Source organism: Enhydra lutris, unplaced genomic scaffold (genome assembly GCF_002288905.1).
Source record: "Enhydra lutris kenyoni isolate GAN:26980312 unplaced genomic scaffold, ASM228890v2 scaffoldscaffold9, whole genome shotgun sequence".
NCBI lineage: Eukaryota > Metazoa > Chordata > Mammalia > Carnivora > Mustelidae > Enhydra > Enhydra lutris.
In genome coordinates, this window is record NW_019154093.1 from 80,644,780 (window position 1) to 80,667,407 (window position 22,628).

At 37.1% G+C, this 22,628-nt stretch overlaps 1 protein-coding gene across 1 annotated transcript in view; it reads left to right on the plus strand.

The window, feature by feature from the left end:
- LOC111143503 (mannosidase alpha class 1A member 2) overlaps positions 1 to 22,628 on the plus strand; it is a 192,433-nt gene that overhangs the window by 37,159 nt on the left and 132,646 nt on the right. Inside the window, exons 2-3 of the mRNA XM_022497308.1 lie at positions 12,364 to 12,619; positions 19,139 to 19,235. Of these exons, the coding sequence (XP_022353016.1) occupies positions 12,364 to 12,619; positions 19,139 to 19,235 (353 nt within the window). The remainder of the gene's footprint in view (positions 1 to 12,363; positions 12,620 to 19,138; positions 19,236 to 22,628) is intronic.

A 22,628-nucleotide genomic window follows, 5' to 3' on the forward strand; every position in this document is an offset into this window, starting at 1 on the left:
TTCCTAGGTATCTTATAGTTTTGGGTGCAATTGTAAATGGGATTGACTCCTTAATTTTTCTTTCTTCTGTCTTGTTGTTGGTGTAGAGAAATGCAACTGATTTCTGTGCATTGATTTTATATCCTGACACTTTACTGAATTCCTGTACAAGTTCTAGCAGTTTTGGAGTGGAGTCTTTTGGGTTTTCCACATATAGTATCATATCATCTGTGAAGAGTGATAGTTTGACTTCTTCCTTGCTGATTTGGATGCCTTTAATTTCCTTTTGTTGTCTGATTTCAAGCCACTTTCTAATTTAATTTTTTTAAAAATAGCTTTATTGAGATCGAATTCACATACCATACAACTCAGCCATTTAAGTGTACATTCAGTAGTATTTAATTTATACACACTTATATGCAACCACCACTGTAGTCATCTAGTGTCACTTGATTTCTTTTTGACCCTTAATTATTGAGAGATGTATTACTCAGCTTTCAAATATTTGGAGATTATCTGGATCCCTTCATGTTATTGATTGCCACTTTAATCCTTGTATAGCAAAAAACATACTCTCTATGGTTTGAATCCTCTTCAATTTATTAAGGCTTGTTTTACAGCTCAGAAAATGGTCTGTGTTGGTGTATGTTCTGTTTGCATTTGAACAGAATGTGCATTTTGCTGTTGTTGGGTGTGTGTTTTTATAAATGTTATTTAGGTCAGGTTGGTTGATGCTGTATTGTCTGTCTTTTATGTTCTTACTGATTTTCCTTCTTTTTTTATCAGTTATTGAGTGAAGGGTGTTGGATTTGCCTAATATGCTGTGGATTTGTCTGTTTTTCCTTTTTTTTCCTTTCAGTTTTGCTTCATATATTTTGAAACCCTCTGATTAGATGTGTGATGTTTACATTCTTTTATGTTCTCTTGCTATATTCTCTTGATGTATTGACCCTGTTATTATAATAAAACCCTCTTTATCCCTGCTCTGCAAACTACTAGCTGATATCTGCATAACTGCTCCTGCTTTTTAATAAACATCTTTATGACGTTTACTTTCCATACTATAAAATTTACCCATATAAGTGGACAGTTAGGTGGGAGCCGGCTCCTCCTATAGGCTGATGATTTTCTGAATGCATGTCGAAAGCCCTGGAGATCTTAATCTGCTTGCTTTGTTGGCTTTTTTTTTTTTTTTTTAAAGATTTTATTTATTTATTTGACAGATAGAGGTCACAAGTAGGCAGAGAGGCAGGCAGAGAGAGAGGAAGGGAAGCAGTCTCCCTGCTGAGCAGAGAGCCCGATGCGGAGCTCAATCCCAGGACCCTGAGATCATGACCTGAGCCAAAGGCAGACGCTTAACCCACTGAGCCACCTAGGCGCCCCGCTTTGTTGGCTTTTTAAACACAGCGTGTGTAAAACCATACTAACTAATTTCTTTCTCACTTTTTCCTTTTCTCCAAGTCAACTTTTTCTCTAGTTTCTGTTAATGCTTACCCCTTTTTATCCAGTCAGTAGAGTGAAAAACCTGTCCTATAACTCCCTTTTCCCATTCATGTTTAATCACTTACTTAACCTTATTATTGGTCCTGCCTTTCTCTGATATTTAGTCCCGCTTCTCCATATCTACTTTATTTTTTTTAAAGATTTTATTTATTTATTTGACAGAGATCACAAGTAGGCAGAGAGGCAGGCAGAGAGAGAGAGAGGAAGGGAAGCATGCTCCTTGCTGAGCAGAGAGCCTGATGCGGGGCTCGATTCCAGGATCGTGAGATCATTACCTGAGCTGAAGGCAGTGGCTTTAACCCACTGAGCCACCCAGGCGCCCCTCCATATCTACTTTAGATGGATTTTTATTAGGTCCTTATCATTTTTTGCTTGGGTGACCTCCTAACTCCCATTTCCTGTTTCATCTTCCTTCCTAACTCCCTTTCCCCCACATTAGTCCTCCGGAGGCGTTGTTTTTTTGTTTTTAAAATTTAAGTTAGAGGTATGCGATTTTCAAGTAGAAGTCCTTCAGTGGCTTCCTTTTGTCATCAGGATGCAATGCAAGCTCTCTTCATGATTAAGATTTTGTCCTCTCCAGCTTCCTTGTTATGTCCAGTCTGTTTTACTCTACTGTACCATACCACCTCCTACCACACACACTATCATTTAGTGGATACAGCAACTTATTTGCTAACTGGGGTGTCAGGTCACTTGTTCCATATCTTTACATACTATCCCTTCTATGCCTAGCATGCTCTTATTTTCTTGATCTCCCTGGCAAACTCATGTTTTTCATTTTAATTTGGATTTGGAGATATTGCATTTCTTTTTTTTTACTCCCAATATTTATTTTTATTCATTTTAGAGAGGGACAGGGAGGGGCAGAGGGAGAAGGGAGAGAGAATCTCAAGCAGAGTCACCTCTGAGTGCAGAGCCTAATGCGGGCCTCAGGCCCAATCCCACGACCCAGAGATAGTGATCTGAACCAAAACCAAGAGTTAGGACGCTTAACCAACTGAGCCACCCAGGTACCCTGAAGATCATGTATTTCTAAGCTGTTTTCTTATGTAAATGTTCTCAAGGTATACTTGTGTGCTTAGAGAATACCTTTTCTGGGGATATCTTACTACTTCAGTCTAACGTACAGTCCCTGGTATACCACCTGTAGTTATTTACATTTTTGTGATCTGCTCAATTTATATTTACTTAGTTCGCATTTTTACTGGATTCTTAACTCCTGTGGGCAAATAATATTTTATTTTTCTTTGTATTCCCTACACCTAGCTCAGTGCCTCTCACATTTGGTAAATGTTTATTATTATTGAGTTAAGCTGAAATTAATTCAGTGACTGATAACTAGTGATTTAATCTGAAATTACCATTAACTCAAACTAAAATTCCCTAAAATGTAGTCAGATTGGTCTATAACAGTTCTCTGTTGTAAACAATTTCTTTTTGATGACCATATGGATGACCTATATTTGACCAAATTTAAGATAGAGACAGTGAGTTGTGTTGATGGTTCATGAGCTGCATTATTAAAATGGGAACATGAAAGAACTTGGTATTATATGGGTGCACATGACCAAAGTAAGTAGATTTGGTATGGAGACTTGAGGGTCATTGGATTTCTTGGGGAATTTTGTTTCACTTTGAATCTCTTTCAGTTTTTTTCAGGTGACTGACCATTTGTACTGATGAACAGTTGGGCTTTCCTTTTAATGTGTTTTCTTAAGAATGGATTCACTCTTATGGAATAGGGAACCTAAATGTGATAGAATTCATGCTTTTTGGTTCTTAACTACAAATCAGTACACCAGAAGGTACAAGGTTTAGCTTAAAAGAGTAACATTCAGAAAGTTCTTTGTCATTTGTATGGTAGTGTGTTCTGTGCACGTAGAGTGCATTCATTTGCTGTGAAGAATTATCCTACACCATATTTGTGAATAACCCTCGGAAAATAATTAGCATGGTTTTATCTCTTGGTTAGCTTGAGTTTAAGGAGTTCAACCTTTATGACCTTGAAGCAGTGGCATTTCTTTTTGGAAGGTCTTAAATTCTTCTAGGCACTTGTCACTAAGCCTGGTAGAATATTGTTATTCTAGTATATTTTGTACCTCTTGCTGACTATCTTGTAGTTGTTTCCTAAAACCATTCTTGGCCTGTGATTGTGCACAAATAGCTATTTACATAATTACCTCACAGATTTTTTTGTGCTTTCTTGGATCCTGAAGTTTCTTTAGAGTGTTTTTAAAATATAGGATGTTTGAAAGGTTAGTATTTTATAATTAAGAACAAAGCCATCATGGGATACATGGGTGGCTCAGTTGGTTGGGTGGCTGCCGTGGCCCAGGTCATGATCTCAGGGTCCTGGAATCAGGGTCTTGGGACTGAGCCCTGGGTTAGGCTCCCTGCTTAACGGGCAGTCTGCTTTTCCCTCTCTCTCTGCCCCTCATCCTCCCCCTTCCCCCACTTGTGCTCTGTCTCTCTCTCAAATAAATAAAATCTTAAAAATTTTTTTTAAAAAGGCCATCATATAGGTCATTGTCATTTATCTTTTGGAATATAGAATTATGTTTTTGATTCATTCAGCACGTTTTTTAGTCAGCTCATAGGGTTATTAAAATTTGGAGATTAGTAAGAGTCACTGTCGTAAAATTCCTCACTTTTAATGCTTTAGAAAAGTTACCTGATAAAGTCTTTAAGGGCTTTTATGCTTCTTAAATCTAAATTGGAAGACACGGCCTGGAAATCTTAGCAGTGAAATAATGGGTGTGAATGAAAGCTGATGTAAATAGTGGCTTTACCTTAAGAGAAAAGAATGTATCAGTGGAAGTTTGAATGCTTGGAGTCTAGAAAGGTGAGACCCAAAAAGGGTAGGAAGGAAAGGCAGTGATGTTTATTGGGTGCCTGCTTTCTGTTCATTTCCTTCCCTTCCTTGCTGCATTCTATTTCTGATAATTTGTAGGTTCTTTGGGTTTCCTATGTATAAATCATATTATCTATGACAGAAGACTTTGAACTTTTTCATCATCTTTTACTTTGCTGGCTAAGACATCTAGTACAATCAAATAAAGTTTGGATGGTGAGCTTTCTTACGTATTTCCCTCATTTTGAAGGGACTGCTTCTAAGGTTTCACTCTTTTTTTTTAAGATTTTATTTATTTATTTGACAGAGATCACAAGTAGGCAGAGAAGCAGGCAGAGAGAGATAGGAGGAAGCAGACTCTCTGCTGAGCAGAGAGCCCGATGCGGGGCTCGATCCCAGGACCCTGGGATCATGGCCTGAGCTGAAGGCAGAGGCTTTAACCCACTGAGCCACCCAGGCGCCCCTAAGGTTTCACTCTTAAGATTGCTATTTGCTCTAGGTTTTGGATTAGGTTGAAAAAGGTCTCTTTTTCTCCTTTGCTATAAGGTTTTATTTTTTTAAAGATTTTATTTTTTAAGTAATCTCCTCTGCCCAAGGTGGGATTTGAATTACAACTTTAAGAACAAGAGTTGCAGGCCTTACTGACTGAGCCAGCCAGACGCCCCTTGCTCTAAGGTTTTAAAATCAGGAATGGATGTTGAATTTTATCACTTTACTTTTCTGTTTCTACTGAGTGATTTACATAATTTTATTCTTTAATAATAGGTAAATTAATGGATGGAATTTTCTAATGTTAAGCTATTGTTTCTGGAGTAAGTTATGATTATAACTGATCATAATTAGTTATGAATTATTTTTTCCATGTTTTATTATTGTTGTTAACTTTGCTGATATTTTTAAAAAGAAAAAAAATCTGTGTTTGTGAATGAACTTAGCCTGTGATTTTCCCTTTTCCATAGTAATCATTCAGTTCTGTTTTGGACATGTTGAACTGGCAAATAGTCGATGGCAATGTCTTCCATATTGTTAGAATTTGGATTTGGAGTACTTAGTAACCTGGGAAAGGCTGACTGTGTGTGTGTGTGTATATATGTATATATGTGTATATATGTATATATGTATGTATATGTATATGTATGTACACACACACACACACACAGTCAGCCTTTCCCAGGTTATATATATATATGTGTGTGTGTGTATGTGTGTATATACATATGTGTATATAGACACAAACGTATATATAATAGTTGAGAAAATACAGTTGGTTGATGTTGACTAGGAAGAGTACATAGAGTGAGAACAGAAGTGGGGATGGAATATGACATTTTTTGGCCAACTGGTTGTGGTAAAGCCAGTGATCAGTTTGTTGGAAAGGCAAGTGTGAGGAAGAGGTGGTTTCAAAGGATGGATAAACTTGGTTATCAGTTTTTAACTGTGATGGATAGAAGCGTGATGTGAGGTTAAGGAAAGTAGAAATGGCAAGTGTAGTGCTTTTGAAAAAGTACAGTGATAGAAGGAAGGGGGGCACCGGTAAAGGTGGCACAGGCAGTTTTGAGGGAAGTTTTTATTGATTTATTTTTAAGGATGGATGAGACTTCATGTTTCTTAGGTGAAGCATAGCGGGGGAGAGAGTATTTGTATATCTGCCTCAATCTTTGCCAAACAAGACTTCAGTGTAATTTTATGTATCCTTATGTAATTGAGGATTGTATTTGCCCTTCTGAATGTTTCCAAACATGACTTATTTTAGTACTCTAATTGGAGAGGGAAATTTATCACCTGGTTAGTTTCTTTCTGGTAAATCAGCCCTCAGATACTAATGAAAGCCTCAGGGAAAGAGAACATTTAGGTTGGAGAGTGAGTAGTTCAGTTAATATTAGGTCATTTTACCAAGCATAAAAGTCACAAAACAACAGTGGCTTAAGCAAGATAAAAGCTTATTTGTGATCACACAAATTCTGTAGGGCAGTTTCAGTAAGGGAGGCTGAGAAATAGATTTTATTTTTATCAGGAGCATGTGTTTAGCTAAAAAGTGAGGGCTATAGGATGAAAGAAAAAGGGAGGAAAGATTGAGAAATTGTGTTTGTATCTACACAGTAAGAGACAAAGTCTTAAATACAATTCATTTCTTACATGAAAGGTGCTATTTGCATAAATGTGTAAGAAGTCAAAATGCATATGCTTGTGTCTAGCCTCTCAACTTACTAGCTCTATGACCCTGAACAAATTACTTAATTTTTCTCTTTGTGCCATAGTATTTTTCTAATAAGATGGTGAACAGTGCTTAATAGAGGGTACCTCATAAATTGGTGTGAGAATTAAATAAGATAATCTAAGTCACTGACTAAACCAATGTCTTATATGATTTAAGCCACAACAGCTGTTGTCATTTGCCTTTGCTTTTCAAGGACCAAGGGTGCATGGAAGGACAAAACAAAAACAAAACAACAACAATAAAACCTTATATTATGTATAGGGTATCAAAAAGTGAGTTAAATATTACACATTAAGATGTAATTGATAGAAAGCAATTTCAGATTTCATGAGAACCAGTATATGTAAGACTGGATTTTATTGGAAACCTTGGAAGGTGCCCAGAGTTAGCACAACTTCAAAGTTTAAGTCCCATCTCTCCACAAGACCACCTTACTTCTGACACCACCTGCAATTTCAGGGATCTCCTACAACCACCCTCAGGTTTGGTAATTTGCTAGCAGTCATAGAGCTTAACTGAAAGCTGTTATACTCACGGAAGGATTGTAGATCATACGGAGAGGATAGAGTTTACAGTCAGCCAAAGGAGGAAGCACATTGGGTAAAGTCCAGGAAGGTTCCAGATGTGGAGCTTCTAGTGTCTTCTCCCCCCAGAGTTTGCCAGTACATATTGCTAACCAGGTATTCAGAGTTTTTATTGAGGCTTTATTAAATAGGCACAATTAATTGATTGCCCACATGATTGAACTCATTCTCAGTGAAACTCTTTTACCCAGAACCCTCACCCGAAGTCATATAGTTGGTGGTTCTAGTGTGGCCTGCCCTAACTCTAGGACTCTCAGATGTGGCCAGCCCCATCCTAAGATTGGGTATGGCCAGCACTCACCATGAAGAAGAATGCTTTAGTCAGATATGAAAGATAACCTCCCAGAAGTTGAGGATAAAGGCCAGACTTCTCTTTGGAGGGGGCCAGATTGTTTACTGCACAGAAAGATACCAGGCACTGATGGAAAGGTAGAGGAAACATAAACAGGTGCAAGTTCAACGTTGATATCTGTTGAAGATATCAAAGTTACAAAAAATCTTCAAAATACATAAGTAAAAGATCAACTAAGTGAAAATAAACACCCAAAAGAGTTGATTTAGCTGGTGTAATGGCAGATCTGGAAATTTGGCCACTAAAAATTTGAGGAGCCCTTTGAAAGGAGACCAAAATGAAAATAAAAATTTGATATGTGTATATAGAGAGAAGAAAACTATCAGAGAGATTAGGGTGTTTGATATAATTAATGGTTACATTTTATGAAGTACTTCTACTTACCTTGGATACCAGTAGCCAAAGTGGTGTAGTCGGGTTAGTATTAATATGTGTTTACCCAGAAAGTACTGATCTTATGGGTTTTTAATGATTTGTGTCAGATTGCAGAGTAAGTTGGGGCAGAGCTGGAAAGAGAATTGTCTCCTGGCCTTTGGATTAAGTACTTTTACCTTAGGTCCTTTTTGTCCTCAACTATAAAATGACTCTTCTTGGCACCCTTTAATGGGAGATCTAGCTCAGTTCCTTGGGACTCCGGAGTTCCTGTTGAGGACTAGACTGGTCTTTCTTTGAATTCCAGGTTATGGTGGTTATTCCATGCTGACTGTATTCACTAAACTGCTAAACAAAAAATTATTTTGAGGGACAGACGCAAATTTACAGATCTTTAGTTTTTTTTTTTTTTTTTTTTAAGATTTTATTTATTATTTATTTGACAGAGATCACAAGTAGGCAGAGAGGCAGGCAGAGAGAGAGAGGAGGAAACAGGCTCACTGCCAAGCAGAGAGCCTGATGTGGGGCTCAATCCCAGGACCCTGGGATCATGACCTGAACTGAAGGCAGAGGCTTTAACCCACTGAGCCACCCAGGCGCCCCTAGGTTTTCAAAATATTTCTGAATGAGACTGCACAAGTATTGCAACAGTATAGGTTCTGCTGAACAACGTTTGGATGTCATAACAATAACAAAAGTGGGGTAAAGTGACTGGGGGCTTTCTTATAGAGTACTAAAATTAGATGGTTCAGTTTTTTAATTTTTAAAAATAATTGTGTAATCTGAAGATTGTTTACATATACGTGTTGCTCTCAAATATGCTTCTTTGCTTTTAGAGAAATAATTGATACTAGCATTTAATTAGTAAAAATAGTAAATGAAAATGGGCTTCCCGGTACTCATGCTCATTGTGCCTTTTATTTCTAAGGTGATCTTGAAGGCCCCAGCTGCCGTTATGGGCATATGGGCAAAGGAGTCAGGGATGGAAAAGAGAGGGCATAGCTCTCTGCTAGTTCTGCAGGAGGCCCGCCACATTTTAAGAGCATTTGGTGCCCTCTAAATCCTTGTGGGTTTGCCCATAAGTGTTATGTCATTCAGTGCAGGGATGCTGAAAAGTTGCAAGGTGTCCCTGGGTGTTGGTCCCTGGTGTCTGAGGACACTGATGTTATCCCAGATCATTAAATGGCTCTGTGTGTGTGTGTGTGTGTGTGTGTGTGGTGAGGAAGAGGATAGGTGGTGAGGGAAGGAAGGAAACTTGCGTTGATAAGGACTTCTCTGTACTCTTAGACTCCTGTGTCATCTCATCCATTCCTCACAACAGTCTTGCAAGGTTGGTGGGGATACTCTTCACAGATGGAAAAAGGAGCTTCAGAGAGGTGATACACATCTAATATCACACAGCGAAAAAGTGGCGGGTTCTACCAAAGCCTTAGTTGGTTGATGGCATAGTTTGAGGACATTCATTTATGACAGTGTTTCATGGCATGCTAAAAGGGGTGTGCTAGAAGGGGGATTGTGACTAAAAAAGGTTGGGCAGTATTATGCTAGGCACCTTTATTGCAGAACTTCGCAGAGCCTTTGAAATACCCATGTGCATTGTGAAGCTTTGGAGAGGGACATCGAATGTATTGTGGCCCTTAGGATGGGCTTGAGAAGGCGGCATGTAATCCCCAGCTGTTTGTGGAGGTTTGCTGGTGCATGAGGGTGCTTCTAAAGTGATGCCCAGGTGAGCCATTGCAAACATGGTGGGGGCTTCCATGTGCCTTTCAATGGTAACATGGTGCTTGGAGCTAGAAAGGGGAAGCATTGTTCCTGACGGAGTCTCTCACTCATCAGGCAGACACTGCCCTTGAAAGAACCAGTCCTTCCTGTTTGATGGTACTCTTCTTTGGGACTTAGTCCCAGGCCTTCTACTTTCCTCACTCTGTGTGCATTGTTTGCTCACTGAGTGAGGGAGTTGGGAACATTCTCAGATGGAAGTGACAGAACACCTAACTGGTTCAGCTCCACAGAGCCCGAAATCTGGAGACTGGCAGTTGAAGGCCCTGGTAGCAACCTAATGATATCAGCAGCACTTTACGTCTTTCTTTTCTTTTCCTGAACCATGTTGGCCATTTATCCCTAGGCCTTTTGCCTGCAAAATGGCTGTCACAGTTTTAGGCATCACAACCACAGCTGAAGATAGGAGTAGGTATTTCGGTAGGTTTGGTCTTAGTAGCTCACAGGCCCTTTTCTCAAATGGTTCTGTCCATTTTTTAATTCCAGAAGGAAATTATTTCCTAGTAGTCCTCCTTTGCCTCTGTGGTTGGAATAGGGTTGTGTGATCACCCCTAGCTGTAGGGGCATTTGAGAAAGACTTGGTTGACGTAGACACATTATTTGTGGGCTGGGCACAGTGTTTCTCTGTTGGTAAGGAGAGGGGGGCGGTTTGGAAGGCGGATGATGCCCTTTTTTGCCCGAGTTTCCTGAACGGAGCAGCCCAGAATTGCTCATGAATTCACTCATGGGCTAGCTTTGGCTTATCCTTGCCAAAAGACTGCAATTTTCCCACCTCCACTCTGTCTGGAGGCCCCGTGGATTCTTTCTCCCTGCCTTCAGGTGCCTCTGTGTTTGCCCTGTCTCTGGTGTTCTCTCCTGTTTCCCTCATCAGCCCCTTTTTACTGCTAGCAATCCAGTTTTTTCTCTAAACATCTAACATTTTATTTTTAATATTATACTGTAAACTGATATTTTTCTCTGGATGTTCTGTGATTTTTAAACACATGTATGTATTCCCATAATCACTATAATTGGGTTACATAACATTGCTTTCATCCCCCAAAACTCTCTTATGTGTTATTCCTTTATAGTTAATTCTCCCCCATCCATACTTCCTGGCAACCACTGACGTACTCACCATCCTTAGATTTTTGTCTTTTTGAGAATGTCATGTAAAAGGAATAAAGTGGAATGTAATGTTTTGAGATGGGCTTCTTTCATTCACGGAGTAATATCTCTGAAATTCATTCAAGTGTGTATGAATAGTTTCTTTTTATTTTGAGTAGTATTCTATAGTGTGGCTAGACCACATTATAAACAGTGGTTTGTTTATTTATTTGGTGAAGGATACCTCAGTGGTTTCCAGTTTTTGCCTATTATGGGTAAAGTCATTATAAACATTTCTGTATAGGATTTTCCCTCCAGTTTTTTAAGAAATTGTGGTACGATACACATAACACTTATGACTTTAGCTAATTTTAAGGGTACAGTGTGTTGGTATTAAATGCACTCGTATTGTTGTGTGACCATCTCCAGAACTCTTGATCTTGCAAAACTGAAGCTCTACCCATTAAAACAGTGACTTCCCATTTCCCTTTCTCCCCCCATCCTCTGGCAACCACCATTCTACTCTGTAGTATTTTGGTTATCCTAAATATCTCACGTCAGTGGAATCATATAGTACTTGTCCTTTTGTGATGGGCTTATGAATAGGTTTTTGTATGAACATACACCTTCACTTTGCCGGGATAAATTTCCAGTGTAGTTGCTGAATTTTGTGGTAGTTACATACTTAATTTCTTAAGAAACTGGCTGTACCATTTTCTGTTTCCACCAGCAATGTCGTAGGTCCGGCAGAGTTTGAATTGAATTTCTAGAGAGTTGACTCTGGTGACTACTGAGATATTTACCCTTAGAGCAGTCATCATTGGCTGATGTAGAAAACAGTAACTACCACTCCTGTATTCATTCATGTGGATGGAGGTAGAAGTGGAGAGAAGATTGAGCTCTCACAAAAGTAGGCAAGGGTAGAAAACCCTGTCGGTGTCCACTGCAGTTGTGGTGTCCAAACCTGTGTGCATACCAGAATTCATCAGAGGAGCTCTTCATAAAACACAGTCATGGGTTTCATAGAGACCTACTGAATTGGAATCTGTTCTCTCTTAATTCCCACAACACTTGGGAATTGTGTTAAGATCTGTAGGATTTTCAAAATATAAAAGTTTTAGAAGCATATCATGTACTAATAATAATAAATGAAAAATTTCCCTAGATCTTCTCTTTTCCACTTACCTCTTTCCTTGACCCTGTATTTATATTTTTGTTCCTTCCCCATACTTAATTCTATTTTTAATTTTCTCTCCCCCGTCTTGTTTTTGCTCTGTTTTTGTTTTTGTTTTTGTTTTTTTTCCTCTTTCCCCCTCCCTTTTCTTTCTTCATGTCTTCTGATAAGTTACTGATTGTTCTTTGCTCTATTCTCACTGCTCCTGCAATTGTAACTTTCCTTCTAGGTTCCCTCTTCTTCCACCTTGTAAAGTGTTTGGTCTTCAGCATCCAGGGCTCATAAGTTATATTTATCCTATTTGGGCAGATATATCTGAGTCTCTCTCATAGATCATCCTTACCTTTTAATGGCTGGAGTAGGAAACATCTAACAGGGTTTGGCTCAGGAAACTTTAAATTTTAGGTTCAAAGATTGAAGTTCTTAAGGATCATTCTTACCAGACCTTTTTTAATTCTCTTATAGGGAAGAAGAGGAACGTTTGAGAAATAAAATTCGAGCAGATCACGAGAAGGCCTTGGAAGAAGCAAAAGAAAAATTAAAAAAGTCGAGAGAGGAAATTCGGGCAGAAATTCAGACAGAGAAAAATAAGGTAGTCCAAGAGATGAAGGCAAAAGAGAAGAAGCCACTGCCACCAGTCCCTATACCAAATCTAATAGGAATAAATGGTGGAGACCCAGAAGATAATGACATAAGAAAGAAAAGGGAAAAAATTAAAGAGGTAATAAAACAAGATTTATGATGTGGAGAGGTTATGGTATTTGACTGGATTTAAATGTATATACATTTGTATCATCTATGGTGTCATACTTTGTTCTTGTTTGTTTTGGGGTCATGCTCATAGTTCAGATTCCAAGTTGGCAATAATCTGTCTTAACAGGGATTATAAGATAATTATTGGACACTTGAAATTTTGATATAATGTTGTTCGGATCATTATACCACTCTGTGTTGAGGGAGCTTTTGATATTCAACATTTTATAAATAATATAGAATAGATCTGTAAATAATTTATCATTGAATAAGAAATTTCTGAAGTGTTCAGTTACAAGGTACTCTGCTAGATACTATGCAAATCTCCTCATAAACATGCCTCTGAAAAATTAGCATTTTATCTGCCATCTTTTAAAGAATAGGTCATCTAACCCTTCGCCCATACTGCAGATATCCTCCAAAGAGTCTCAAAAGATTAAAGAATGGGGAACGATTGACTTCAGGATTCTTTAAATGTTTAGTCTCAGAAGTCTTTCAAATTGTTATTCTAGGAATTACTTGGAGGTAAAGAGAATGCCGCAGTATGTGTGTGTGGTGTGTAGGGAGGGGGCGGAATTTAGTGAATACTACAGTTAAGTTTTGTTAATTAGAACTCTTGCTGATTTTTGGTAAAGTACTGCCTGTGAAGAAAAAGGTTTTGTTAGGTTGTAACAGCATCAGCACTATTTCAAAGGGATTATTTATCATAAAAGAAGATGGTAAGTTTAGTTTGAATAGTTAAATATCTATTTGGAAATATTCTAGTAATGATTATGAAAGACTTAGCAGGTACTTAAAGCTTGGCCTTATGAATTATTATGAAACCTTGACCTTGATGGAATTAAACTAGAGCTGTACTCTGATGTTACCTCAGCTCTGGAGACTGTCTTACTGTGCTGGCTGCTATAGGCACTTTCTTTGGACTGTATTGAGAAACATTGATAGTTTTTTTGTTTTTTTGTTTTTTTTTTGAGATGACTGACCTGCTAGTTTTTAGATGTAATTAGAATTCATTGAAACACTTTCTTATGTACATAATAATTCAAATAACAGTGTGTGTTTAGGGGACTCCCAAGACCACCACAGCCTCAGTGATTTGCTAGAAGTATTCCCAGAACTCAGCAAAGCAGTTGTATTCGTGGTTTGGGTTTATTGCAGCAGTAGGATGCAGATTAAAATTAGTAATAGGAAAGGCCCATAATGACAGAGTCCAGGAGATACCAGATGCAAGTTTCTAGCTGTCCTCTTTCAGTGGAGTGGTATGGACAGTATTTAACTGTCCCAGCAATGATGTATGGTAAGGAAGTATCGTCAACCAGGGAAGTCCACCTGAGCCTTGCTGTCCAGGGCTTTTATTTGAGGTTCATTATGTAGGCGTGGCTGACCTTAGTTCTCTAACACCTCCAAGAGGTCAGGCTGATATCATGTGACCCAAGGCCCCCACCATAAATCACATTGTAAACAGAAACTGTTCACATGGCCCAAGGCTACACTTAAACGAAGGTACTCTAAAAGGCAGGATAATAAGATTTAGTGGTTATTTTCTAGGAGTCTGGCACAGGGCTAATCTTTCTTACAGGGTTTGGATAACCTAGACCTTTAATATCCATATATCAAGTGTTCTTACAAGTCAACATGAAACATATTAAGACCTCCTGTACAGGTAGGCTCCTGTTAAACATTATGGTCACTGGCTTAGCAGGCAGAGAAAGTTGAACCTTAAGCTTATAGGGGAAGAAACTAACAAGAGGCAAGATGATGTGAACTGAGGAATACCTGAAAGTTTCAAGGATTAGAGACATTGGTTACTTCTAAAGGAAGGGGTATAAAACGACATTAGAAAGGGATTATTTGAACATTTTAAAAAGTGCTCGTAACTCCTAGATCTCCAGTTCTCCAGCTTAGGCATCCTAGCTGCTGCCTTCCCTTCCCCAACAGAAGACTAAAGTATACTATACCTTTTTGAGGGATAAATTAGAAGAGGTCTGGATTTGGGAATACCAGTTATGGCTGAGGGAAAACACAAAAAAGGTGGTCAGGGTGGAGGGAATAAGTGAAAAGTGTTCTGAATATTGAGACCACTTTCTCCTGCTCAACTCTCCGAATTCTGGCAGCCAGGTTTTTATATTCAATAAGCAGAAGACGGACAGACTTCTCTGGGGAGACTGGCCCAAGAGAAAAGATCTACAGTGTTCCTCAGTGAAAACCCCTGGGTTTCACCTGTGGTCCCTAAGATGAGGCTCAGCTCAAGTTTGGCTCATTCACTGACAGCATTTAATTATCTTGTAAGTGCCTCCCTCTGATGTGAAGAACAAACCAAAGATCACCAGGCATTTCAGGAAAGCTGCTTACATTAGAAAACAAAACAGATGGAAGAATTCAGGAATTCAGAGAATATAGAAACAATACGGGGTGGACCGAAAAAGAAAGAAAAATTGTCATTGGCATGACAAAAAATGGAACTCATGAGAACAGGAAGTTATGAAAAGGAACATTTATAGAATATGAAGGAGCTCTTAGAAATTAAAAATGTAATTTTGAAATTCAGTAGAAGAGTTGGAAGATAAAATTGAGCATATCTCTCAGTAGAACAAAGAAAGAGATTGAGCAAACAAGAAGGTAAGATTAGTCAGGAACATTTAACAAGTGATTAGATGAGGAAAATAGATGAGAAGAAGTCAATTTAAGAAAACTGGCTGAAGCTAAAGAATGTGGGTCTTAGAGATTGAAAGGACCTACCAGACATGGAACAACAATGAGCAAAAAAACAGGGAAAAAAAAAAAAGATTCCTACTGAAATTTTAGAAAAATAGGCATTCAAAAACAGATCCTAAAAAATTACAGAGGAGAAAAAAAGGTTCCGCTCAAAAGATGGGATTGTATTTAATGGCACCTCAGATTCCTCAACCATAATATTGGAAACTGGAAGAGAGTGGAGCATTGGCTTAGAAAATCATATATTCAGCCAAATTGTGAATCAAATCTGAGGGTAAATTTAGTCATTTTCTCAGATTGCTACTGAAAAATATGCTTCAGCACAAAAATAGGAAGAGAAGAGATTTTGGCAACAAGGGATCTGTCACTAGAGAAAGAAAGGAAGGGCATTCTCAGGATTCTGAATAAGGGACTCAGCAGGGTGACTGCTGTGCTTCAGGCGGAGAGAACATCGAGGTCAGAACAGGAGGGATAGAGAGCTTCAGGAAGGATATATCAGAATAAAATGGAACTGATGTGTTGGATTATATACTGAGACAGGTTTTGAAGCTCAACTATAATTTGATAGTAAATTCAGAATTGTTACATTAAAAACTTAAGTAAACAAACAAAACCCCAAACCCTCAGATAAGTAATTAAAAGCCGGACAAACAAAAGTTGCACAAGGTAATATAATAATTACAAGAAAAACATGTTAATTACATTGGGAGGATGTGGGTCAGAGAAATATAAGTGGGGAAGTATATGTTGAGGTAGTGGCATAAAAGAGCTAAATTATCGTTAACTGTAGGGGAATATGGTACATACCTAAACCTTTTTTAGAAATTAAGAACTAGCCCTATAGACTGTATTTCAATAGAAAAAATAGGTGAAGGGCTCCTGGGTGGCTTAGCTGGTTAAACATTTGCCTTTAGTTCAGGTCGTGTCATGATCCCAGTCCCATGCTGGGCTCTCTGCTCAGGAGGGAGCCTGCTTCTCTTTCTCCCTCTGCCTGCTGCTTCCTCTGCTTTTGCGCTCTTTTTCTCTCTGCCAAATAAAATATTAAAAAAATTGAGGTTTTTGAGACATGATTTTGTAAAAAATAAAATGTACCTATTTTAAGAGTATTGCTTGTTGATGGGTTTTGACAGCTGTATATACCTGTATAACAAGTATTATCAAGATATTTATAATCTCAGAACGTTTTTCTTGTGCCCCTCTCTGGTCAGTCCACCCGATTCCTTGGTCACAGGCAAACACTGATCTACTTTTAGTTATTATAGGTTGTTTGTCTTTTTTAGAGTTTCAGTCAAATGGAATCATAAAGTATGAAAGTATGTGATATTTTGTTTCTGAGCTTTTGTGTGGCATAATTTTTTTGAGATTAACCTATGTAGATTGCACATGAAGGTCATTTTTTCCTTAGTAGTATTCCATTATATGGGTATACCATAACTTGTTTTATTTATTCACCTGTTGAACATTTGTTCAACAGTTGTTCCAGTTTTTGGCTATTATGGTTAAAGTTGCTGTGAACATTTGTGTACAAGTATCTGTATGGGCACATATTTTAGTTTTAATTTTAACCTTTTGTCTGTGATCTGTTGCTGGTTAATTTTTTTGTTTATTGTGTTGAAGTAAGGGCCGTGCTTCAGTTTTTGCCCATAGGGCATTCTAGTTGTTTCAGCATCATTTGTTGAAAAGATTATCCTTTTCCTTTTGAATTACCTTGGCGCTTTTGTTCAAGATTCAGTGATAAAATCAGTAGGTGTTGAGCCTCTTTCTGGGCTCATACCTGTTCCATAACCCTTAATGCCAGGAGGACCCTTTATTGAATTCTTAAACTTATAGTAAGCTTTGATGTCAGGTTAAATCCTCCAACTTTGTTCTTTTTAAAAATTGCTTTGGCATTTCTGGGTCCTTTGCCTTTCTAGAATTAGCTTCTTTATGAAAATAGAAGGTTGCTGGAATTTGATTGGGATCTTATTGAATCTGTAGATGCATTAGGAAGAATTATTAACAATATCCAGTGTTCCATGAACATGTTACATGTTTCCACTTATTTAGGTTTTCTTCGATTTCTCAGCAGTGTTTTATAGTTCTGAGTATGTAATTCTTGTACATATTGTTACATTTGTTCTGAAATATTTCATGTTTTTGATGCTAATATAAATGGAATTGCTTATTAGCATATAGAAATATATTTGATTTTAGCTTTCTGAACTTATTTCCCTATTACTTTATTGAAGTCATTTATTCTTGTGGATTTTTCTTTTTTAGATGGCTTAGGATTCTCCTTATACATAGTAATGTCCTCTGTGAATAGAGGTACTTTTCCATTTTCCTTTTTGATTTTTACGCTTTTTATTTCTTTTTCTTGTATTGTTACATTGGTTAGGACTTCCAGTACATTGTTGAAAATAAATGGTGAGAATGGACATACTTGATCTCAACTTTAGGGGTTAAGCATTTAGTCTTTTACCATTAAGTATGATGTTAGCTATAGGTTTTTTGAGATCCCCTTTTTTAGGTTGTAGACATTTCCTTGTAGTTTACTGTGAGTTTTTTTTTAATCATGAATGGGTGTTGAATCTTGTTAGGTGCTTTGTCTACCGGTATAAAAATGATTGTTTGATGTTTTTCCTTTTATATTATTCTGAATTATATTAATTGATGTTTGAATGTTAAATCAGTCTTCTATTTGTAGGTTAAACTGTTCCTGATCATTACGCAGTATCCTCGCTCTATTGCTGATTTTCGTTAAGGAATTTTGTGTTTTGTTTTGTTTTTTAAAAGATTTTATTTATTTATTTGCCAGGGAGAGAGAGAGAGAGAGATAGAGAGAGAGAGAGAGAGAGCGTGTGCAAGAACACACAAGCAGGGGAGCAGCCCGCAGAGAGAGAAGCAAGCTGTCCGCTGAGCAAGGAGCCTGATGGGGGAGTTGATCACAGGACTCTAGGATCATGACCTGAGCTGAAGGGAGACCCTTCACTGATTGAGTCACTCAGGCATCCCTCGTTAGGGAATTTTGAATCTGTGTTTTTGAGAGATACTGGTTTTCAGTTTCCTTGTAATGTCTTTGTCCGGTTTTGTTTTCTGAATAATGCAAGCTGCAAAAAAACAAGTTGAGGAATATTTTAATGAATAGTATACTGATAATTGAATAGATTTTTGATATACCACAGTCCACTGTTAAAAGCTGTTATATAATTAAATACTCTGCTGTTGCGTAGCTTGGAGCACCTTGGGTTGTGAGAAGTGCAGTTCAAGCTAGTTGATAAAAAAAAATTTATTAGCTTAGTGGCTCTAAACGAGGGCTTCAAGCTTGGCTTGGCTAAGTCCACATCTTAGATGTCATTGTTAATAATATACACCTCTGTCCTTTTGTTGTTTAGTTTCTCCATGTTGGGTGAATGTTAGCCTCCATCAGCTCCACGATGATATATTATGTACACCTTGAGATTACAAATTGAGAGAGTCCCTTCCTTTATGCATAAAGGGACTTGATTGCTGCTACTTGAATCACACCTAGTCACTTTGTTTAGGTCAGGGGTTGGCAAAATACAGCCTGCAGGCCAAGTTTGTTTGTTTGTTTGTTTGTTTTTTTCTGTTGTGTAGACAGGTTAAACATGGTTATGTGTGTTGTCACACTGGTACAAATGGTAATAGAATAATATCCTAATGTAGGAGATACAGGAGAATAGGTAAGGCTATAGTGGTAGATGATCTAGATAGATGAAATAACAGTCTGTGAGTAATGTAAATTGCTGGATTATAATTTTTCCTTTCTCAGATGATGAAACATGCCTGGGATAATTATAGGATATATGGATGGGGGCATAATGAACTCAGACCTATTGCACGGAAAGGACACTCCACTAATATATTTGGTAAGTTTACTTCTTCTAATTATACATCCACTACTATATCCATTTTCTATCTCCATCTTTAAAATAGAATCTAACTTTTTAAGTACTTTATAAAACCCGAGTATTTCTATGTAACAATTTGAATTATAATAAGTACATAACATGTACTTTTTTTTTTTGTAAGTTTCAGTCAAGATTTAGTGATAGTTACTTTGGAATATACAGATGATGTGGTAGATTTTATATATATATATATATATATATATATATATATATATATATATAGATGCCATTCATTTATTTGAGTATTTTGCAGCTTTTTCTGCCATTTCTTTTTTTAGTATCAGGGATGTTTGGTACCTATTTGTAATTTTTCTTCAACACAGTTCTGATACTCCTCATATTATAGAGGAGGAGGGGATGCAGAAGAAAGCAGCAGTCCTCATTGCTTTGTGGATGCCCCATTGTGAGACATTAGTGCAGGAAAAGACATTATATTTAATGGTTAATTAAAATTAGATCCTCTCTTCAACTAAGTATTTCTTTATATTAAATTCAGTGGTAAACTGTGAGTCCTTTTAAAGGATTGGAGTATAACTGTGTACTGAAAATAAAGGTTGGGTGTTAATTTTCTACTCATTTTCTTAAACCTTATTTCTCAAAACATCTACTGTATTAAAAATTATCAAAGAGATACGGGTCCTAGGCAAGGTAGTAGGTAAATAACATATATTATGTCATTTAATCATCATAGCAGTGACTGTCTAAGGAAAGATTGTTTGCTGAATCTAAATTCAGAATATAAATGAGTTTTCAGGTAACTAAAAATTCCATTTCTTGTAAATCAATATAAGTCTTTTAACGAGCAAAAGGGGTATTTCTTTCTTAACTGAACATTTTATTAAAATCCTAATGGAGTGGTTTTGACTTAATGTTTTTTTCTTTTAAAAAATATATATATTTTATGAAAGGTGGTTTTGATTTGTGGTAATTTTGTCAGACTTCTTCAAATGTAAACTTTGTGGATCACTCTTTGGTTAGGTTGGTAAGTGACTGGGGCATGGCAAGTTCAAATAATTGTCAGGTGATTTCTTGCCGGCTGGTTGGTTATTAGAGCACTTAGGCTGATTTAGTGGGTAAACTGAGAGTTGTCTGTAAGATCCTAAAAGTTAAAGGAAGTTAGAGTTGGAAAGGGAGGCTTTACAAAATGAGCCCTTTCATTCTGAGTTAACTAGGTACAGAGGCAAGGTTTTGCCAGTGGTCCTCCATTTCCGAGGGATTGCCATGTAAATGAAAGCAATTAAATACATTTTTTTAAAAAGATTTAATTTATTTGACAGAGAGCACAATTTAAATAGATTTCAATAAAAAGTTTTATTTTCCTTGCTACCAGTCTGGCAAGAGATCAGTAAGTTTAGGGATTCTATAATTTGGTTAGTGAATAAGACTATTTATTTTCCTTTAGAACAATAGTCATATGCACATTAATAGAAAACTCAATAGTATTTATATAGTTCATATTGCTGTGGACTAAATTGTGTCCCCTATACATTGATATGTTGAAGCTCTAACCCCTAAGTCAGTATATATGGAGGTGGAGCCTTTAGGAGTTAATAAAGTTAAATGAGGTCATAAGTGTGGGGCCGTAATCTGATCGATAGGGCAGGAGTCCTTAAGAAGAGGAAGCACCAGAGCTCACTCTCCCCATGCACATGCACCAAGGAAAGGTCATATGATGACATAGTAGGAATATGGATGTCTACAAGCCTTCACCGAAATCCAGAACCTTTATTTGGACTTTTACAGCCTCTATAACTATGAGAAAATAAATTTCTCTTGTTTAAGCCTCCTAGTCTATATATTTCATTATGGCTGCCCAAGCAGAGTAATAAATGTACTATATACTGACGGCTGGTTTTAGAGATTTATGTGAATGAATTTATTTTGCATTCAAAACAACCCTAAGAGGCAGGCGCTGTGGTTACTGTTTCCATTTTACAGATAAGGAAATTGAAGCACACTTATGGTTAACTAACTTGCCCAGTGTCACCCAGTTAGTAAATAGTGGAGGCAAGATTTGAATCCCAGCAGTTTAGTGCCATGGTCCCTTTTTCTAATCACCATTCCACACTGTTTCAGTAGACTCTAAAGACAGAAAAACATAAATAGCAGAACACAGGGAAAAAAAACCCACCATAAGAAGAAAGTTCTAATGAAATGGTAGAAAAAGTGAAAATGCAACCTATAGAATTTTCAGTATTCAAAATTAGGTGCTTGTGTCTTTTATTAAAATTTTTGAGTGGTTACAATTTTTTCCCACCAAATAAGCAAAGTTGGGGTGGATCCTTTATTGTTTTTGTTTTCTATTTTTAGATACACAGTTTATTAAAGGATTAATAAACAAAGTTCAGGACTTTGTTTTCCATGTATTCTGGGTTTTTTTTTTTTAAATCTCATATTCTTGCTAGGAGTATGATTTGGAAGTTTAAAAAAAAAAAAATCTTTTTTTTTTTTTTTTTTTTAACTTTCTCGTTGTTTAAATAGAAGAAGTCTAACCAAAGGGTAATGTTCAGAGTGTCTCATTTGACATCCCAAATTCAGTTTGCCTTCACAGAATCCGAATTTTAGAGTTGAAAGGAACTTTAAAAGTCTGGCCTCTCTATTACAGAATGTATAGACTGGTATTGGACATATAGGAACATAGAGGCGAGTATTGAAACTTGCAGTATTTGAGTTTATATGGAAAATAACTTAAAATGTATCCTTTTTCATTTTATTACCTTTAATTATGAAAAAATTCTTTTATATGGTAATTGAAATCAGTGTTCCTCTGACTTCTAATAGCCTTGGCATTATATGATGCTTGATGTGCAGATAACAGAAAGCCCATTCCAAAATGGTTTAAAGTAAAAGAAATTTAATCAGCTCACTGAAGTTCTAGCATAGATTGGAGTCCAGCTGAGCTTTTTCTTTGTGTCTTTCCTCTGTTTTCCTGTGTGTGTTGATATCTTCAGATTGGCTTCTTAGCAGGATGGCTGCCTCAGCTCGAAGCTTTATATGTTCATATTACCACATCTGTAGAAAAGAGAACACGTAGAAAAGGGGGAACACTTGAGTTTCTTAGAAACTTCATAGAAAGACTCATTGTTTTTTATGTGCCCATTCTTGAACCAAATGCTATTCCCAGAAGGGTGATGTATATTCCTTTGGTTTTACCCAGTTAAGGCAAACTCTTGAAGCTAGTGAGTGAGAGGAAGGAAATGTTGCTGGGTGTAAATTAGCACTGGTATTAATTGTTCCAACAGTGATTCATGGAATGAATTCTTTTTACTTAGACATTCTGGAGAATAAAAAGTTTTATTACGGATAGGTCTTTTCATATTTAAAAGAAAGAATTTTGATTTGGAAAAGAGT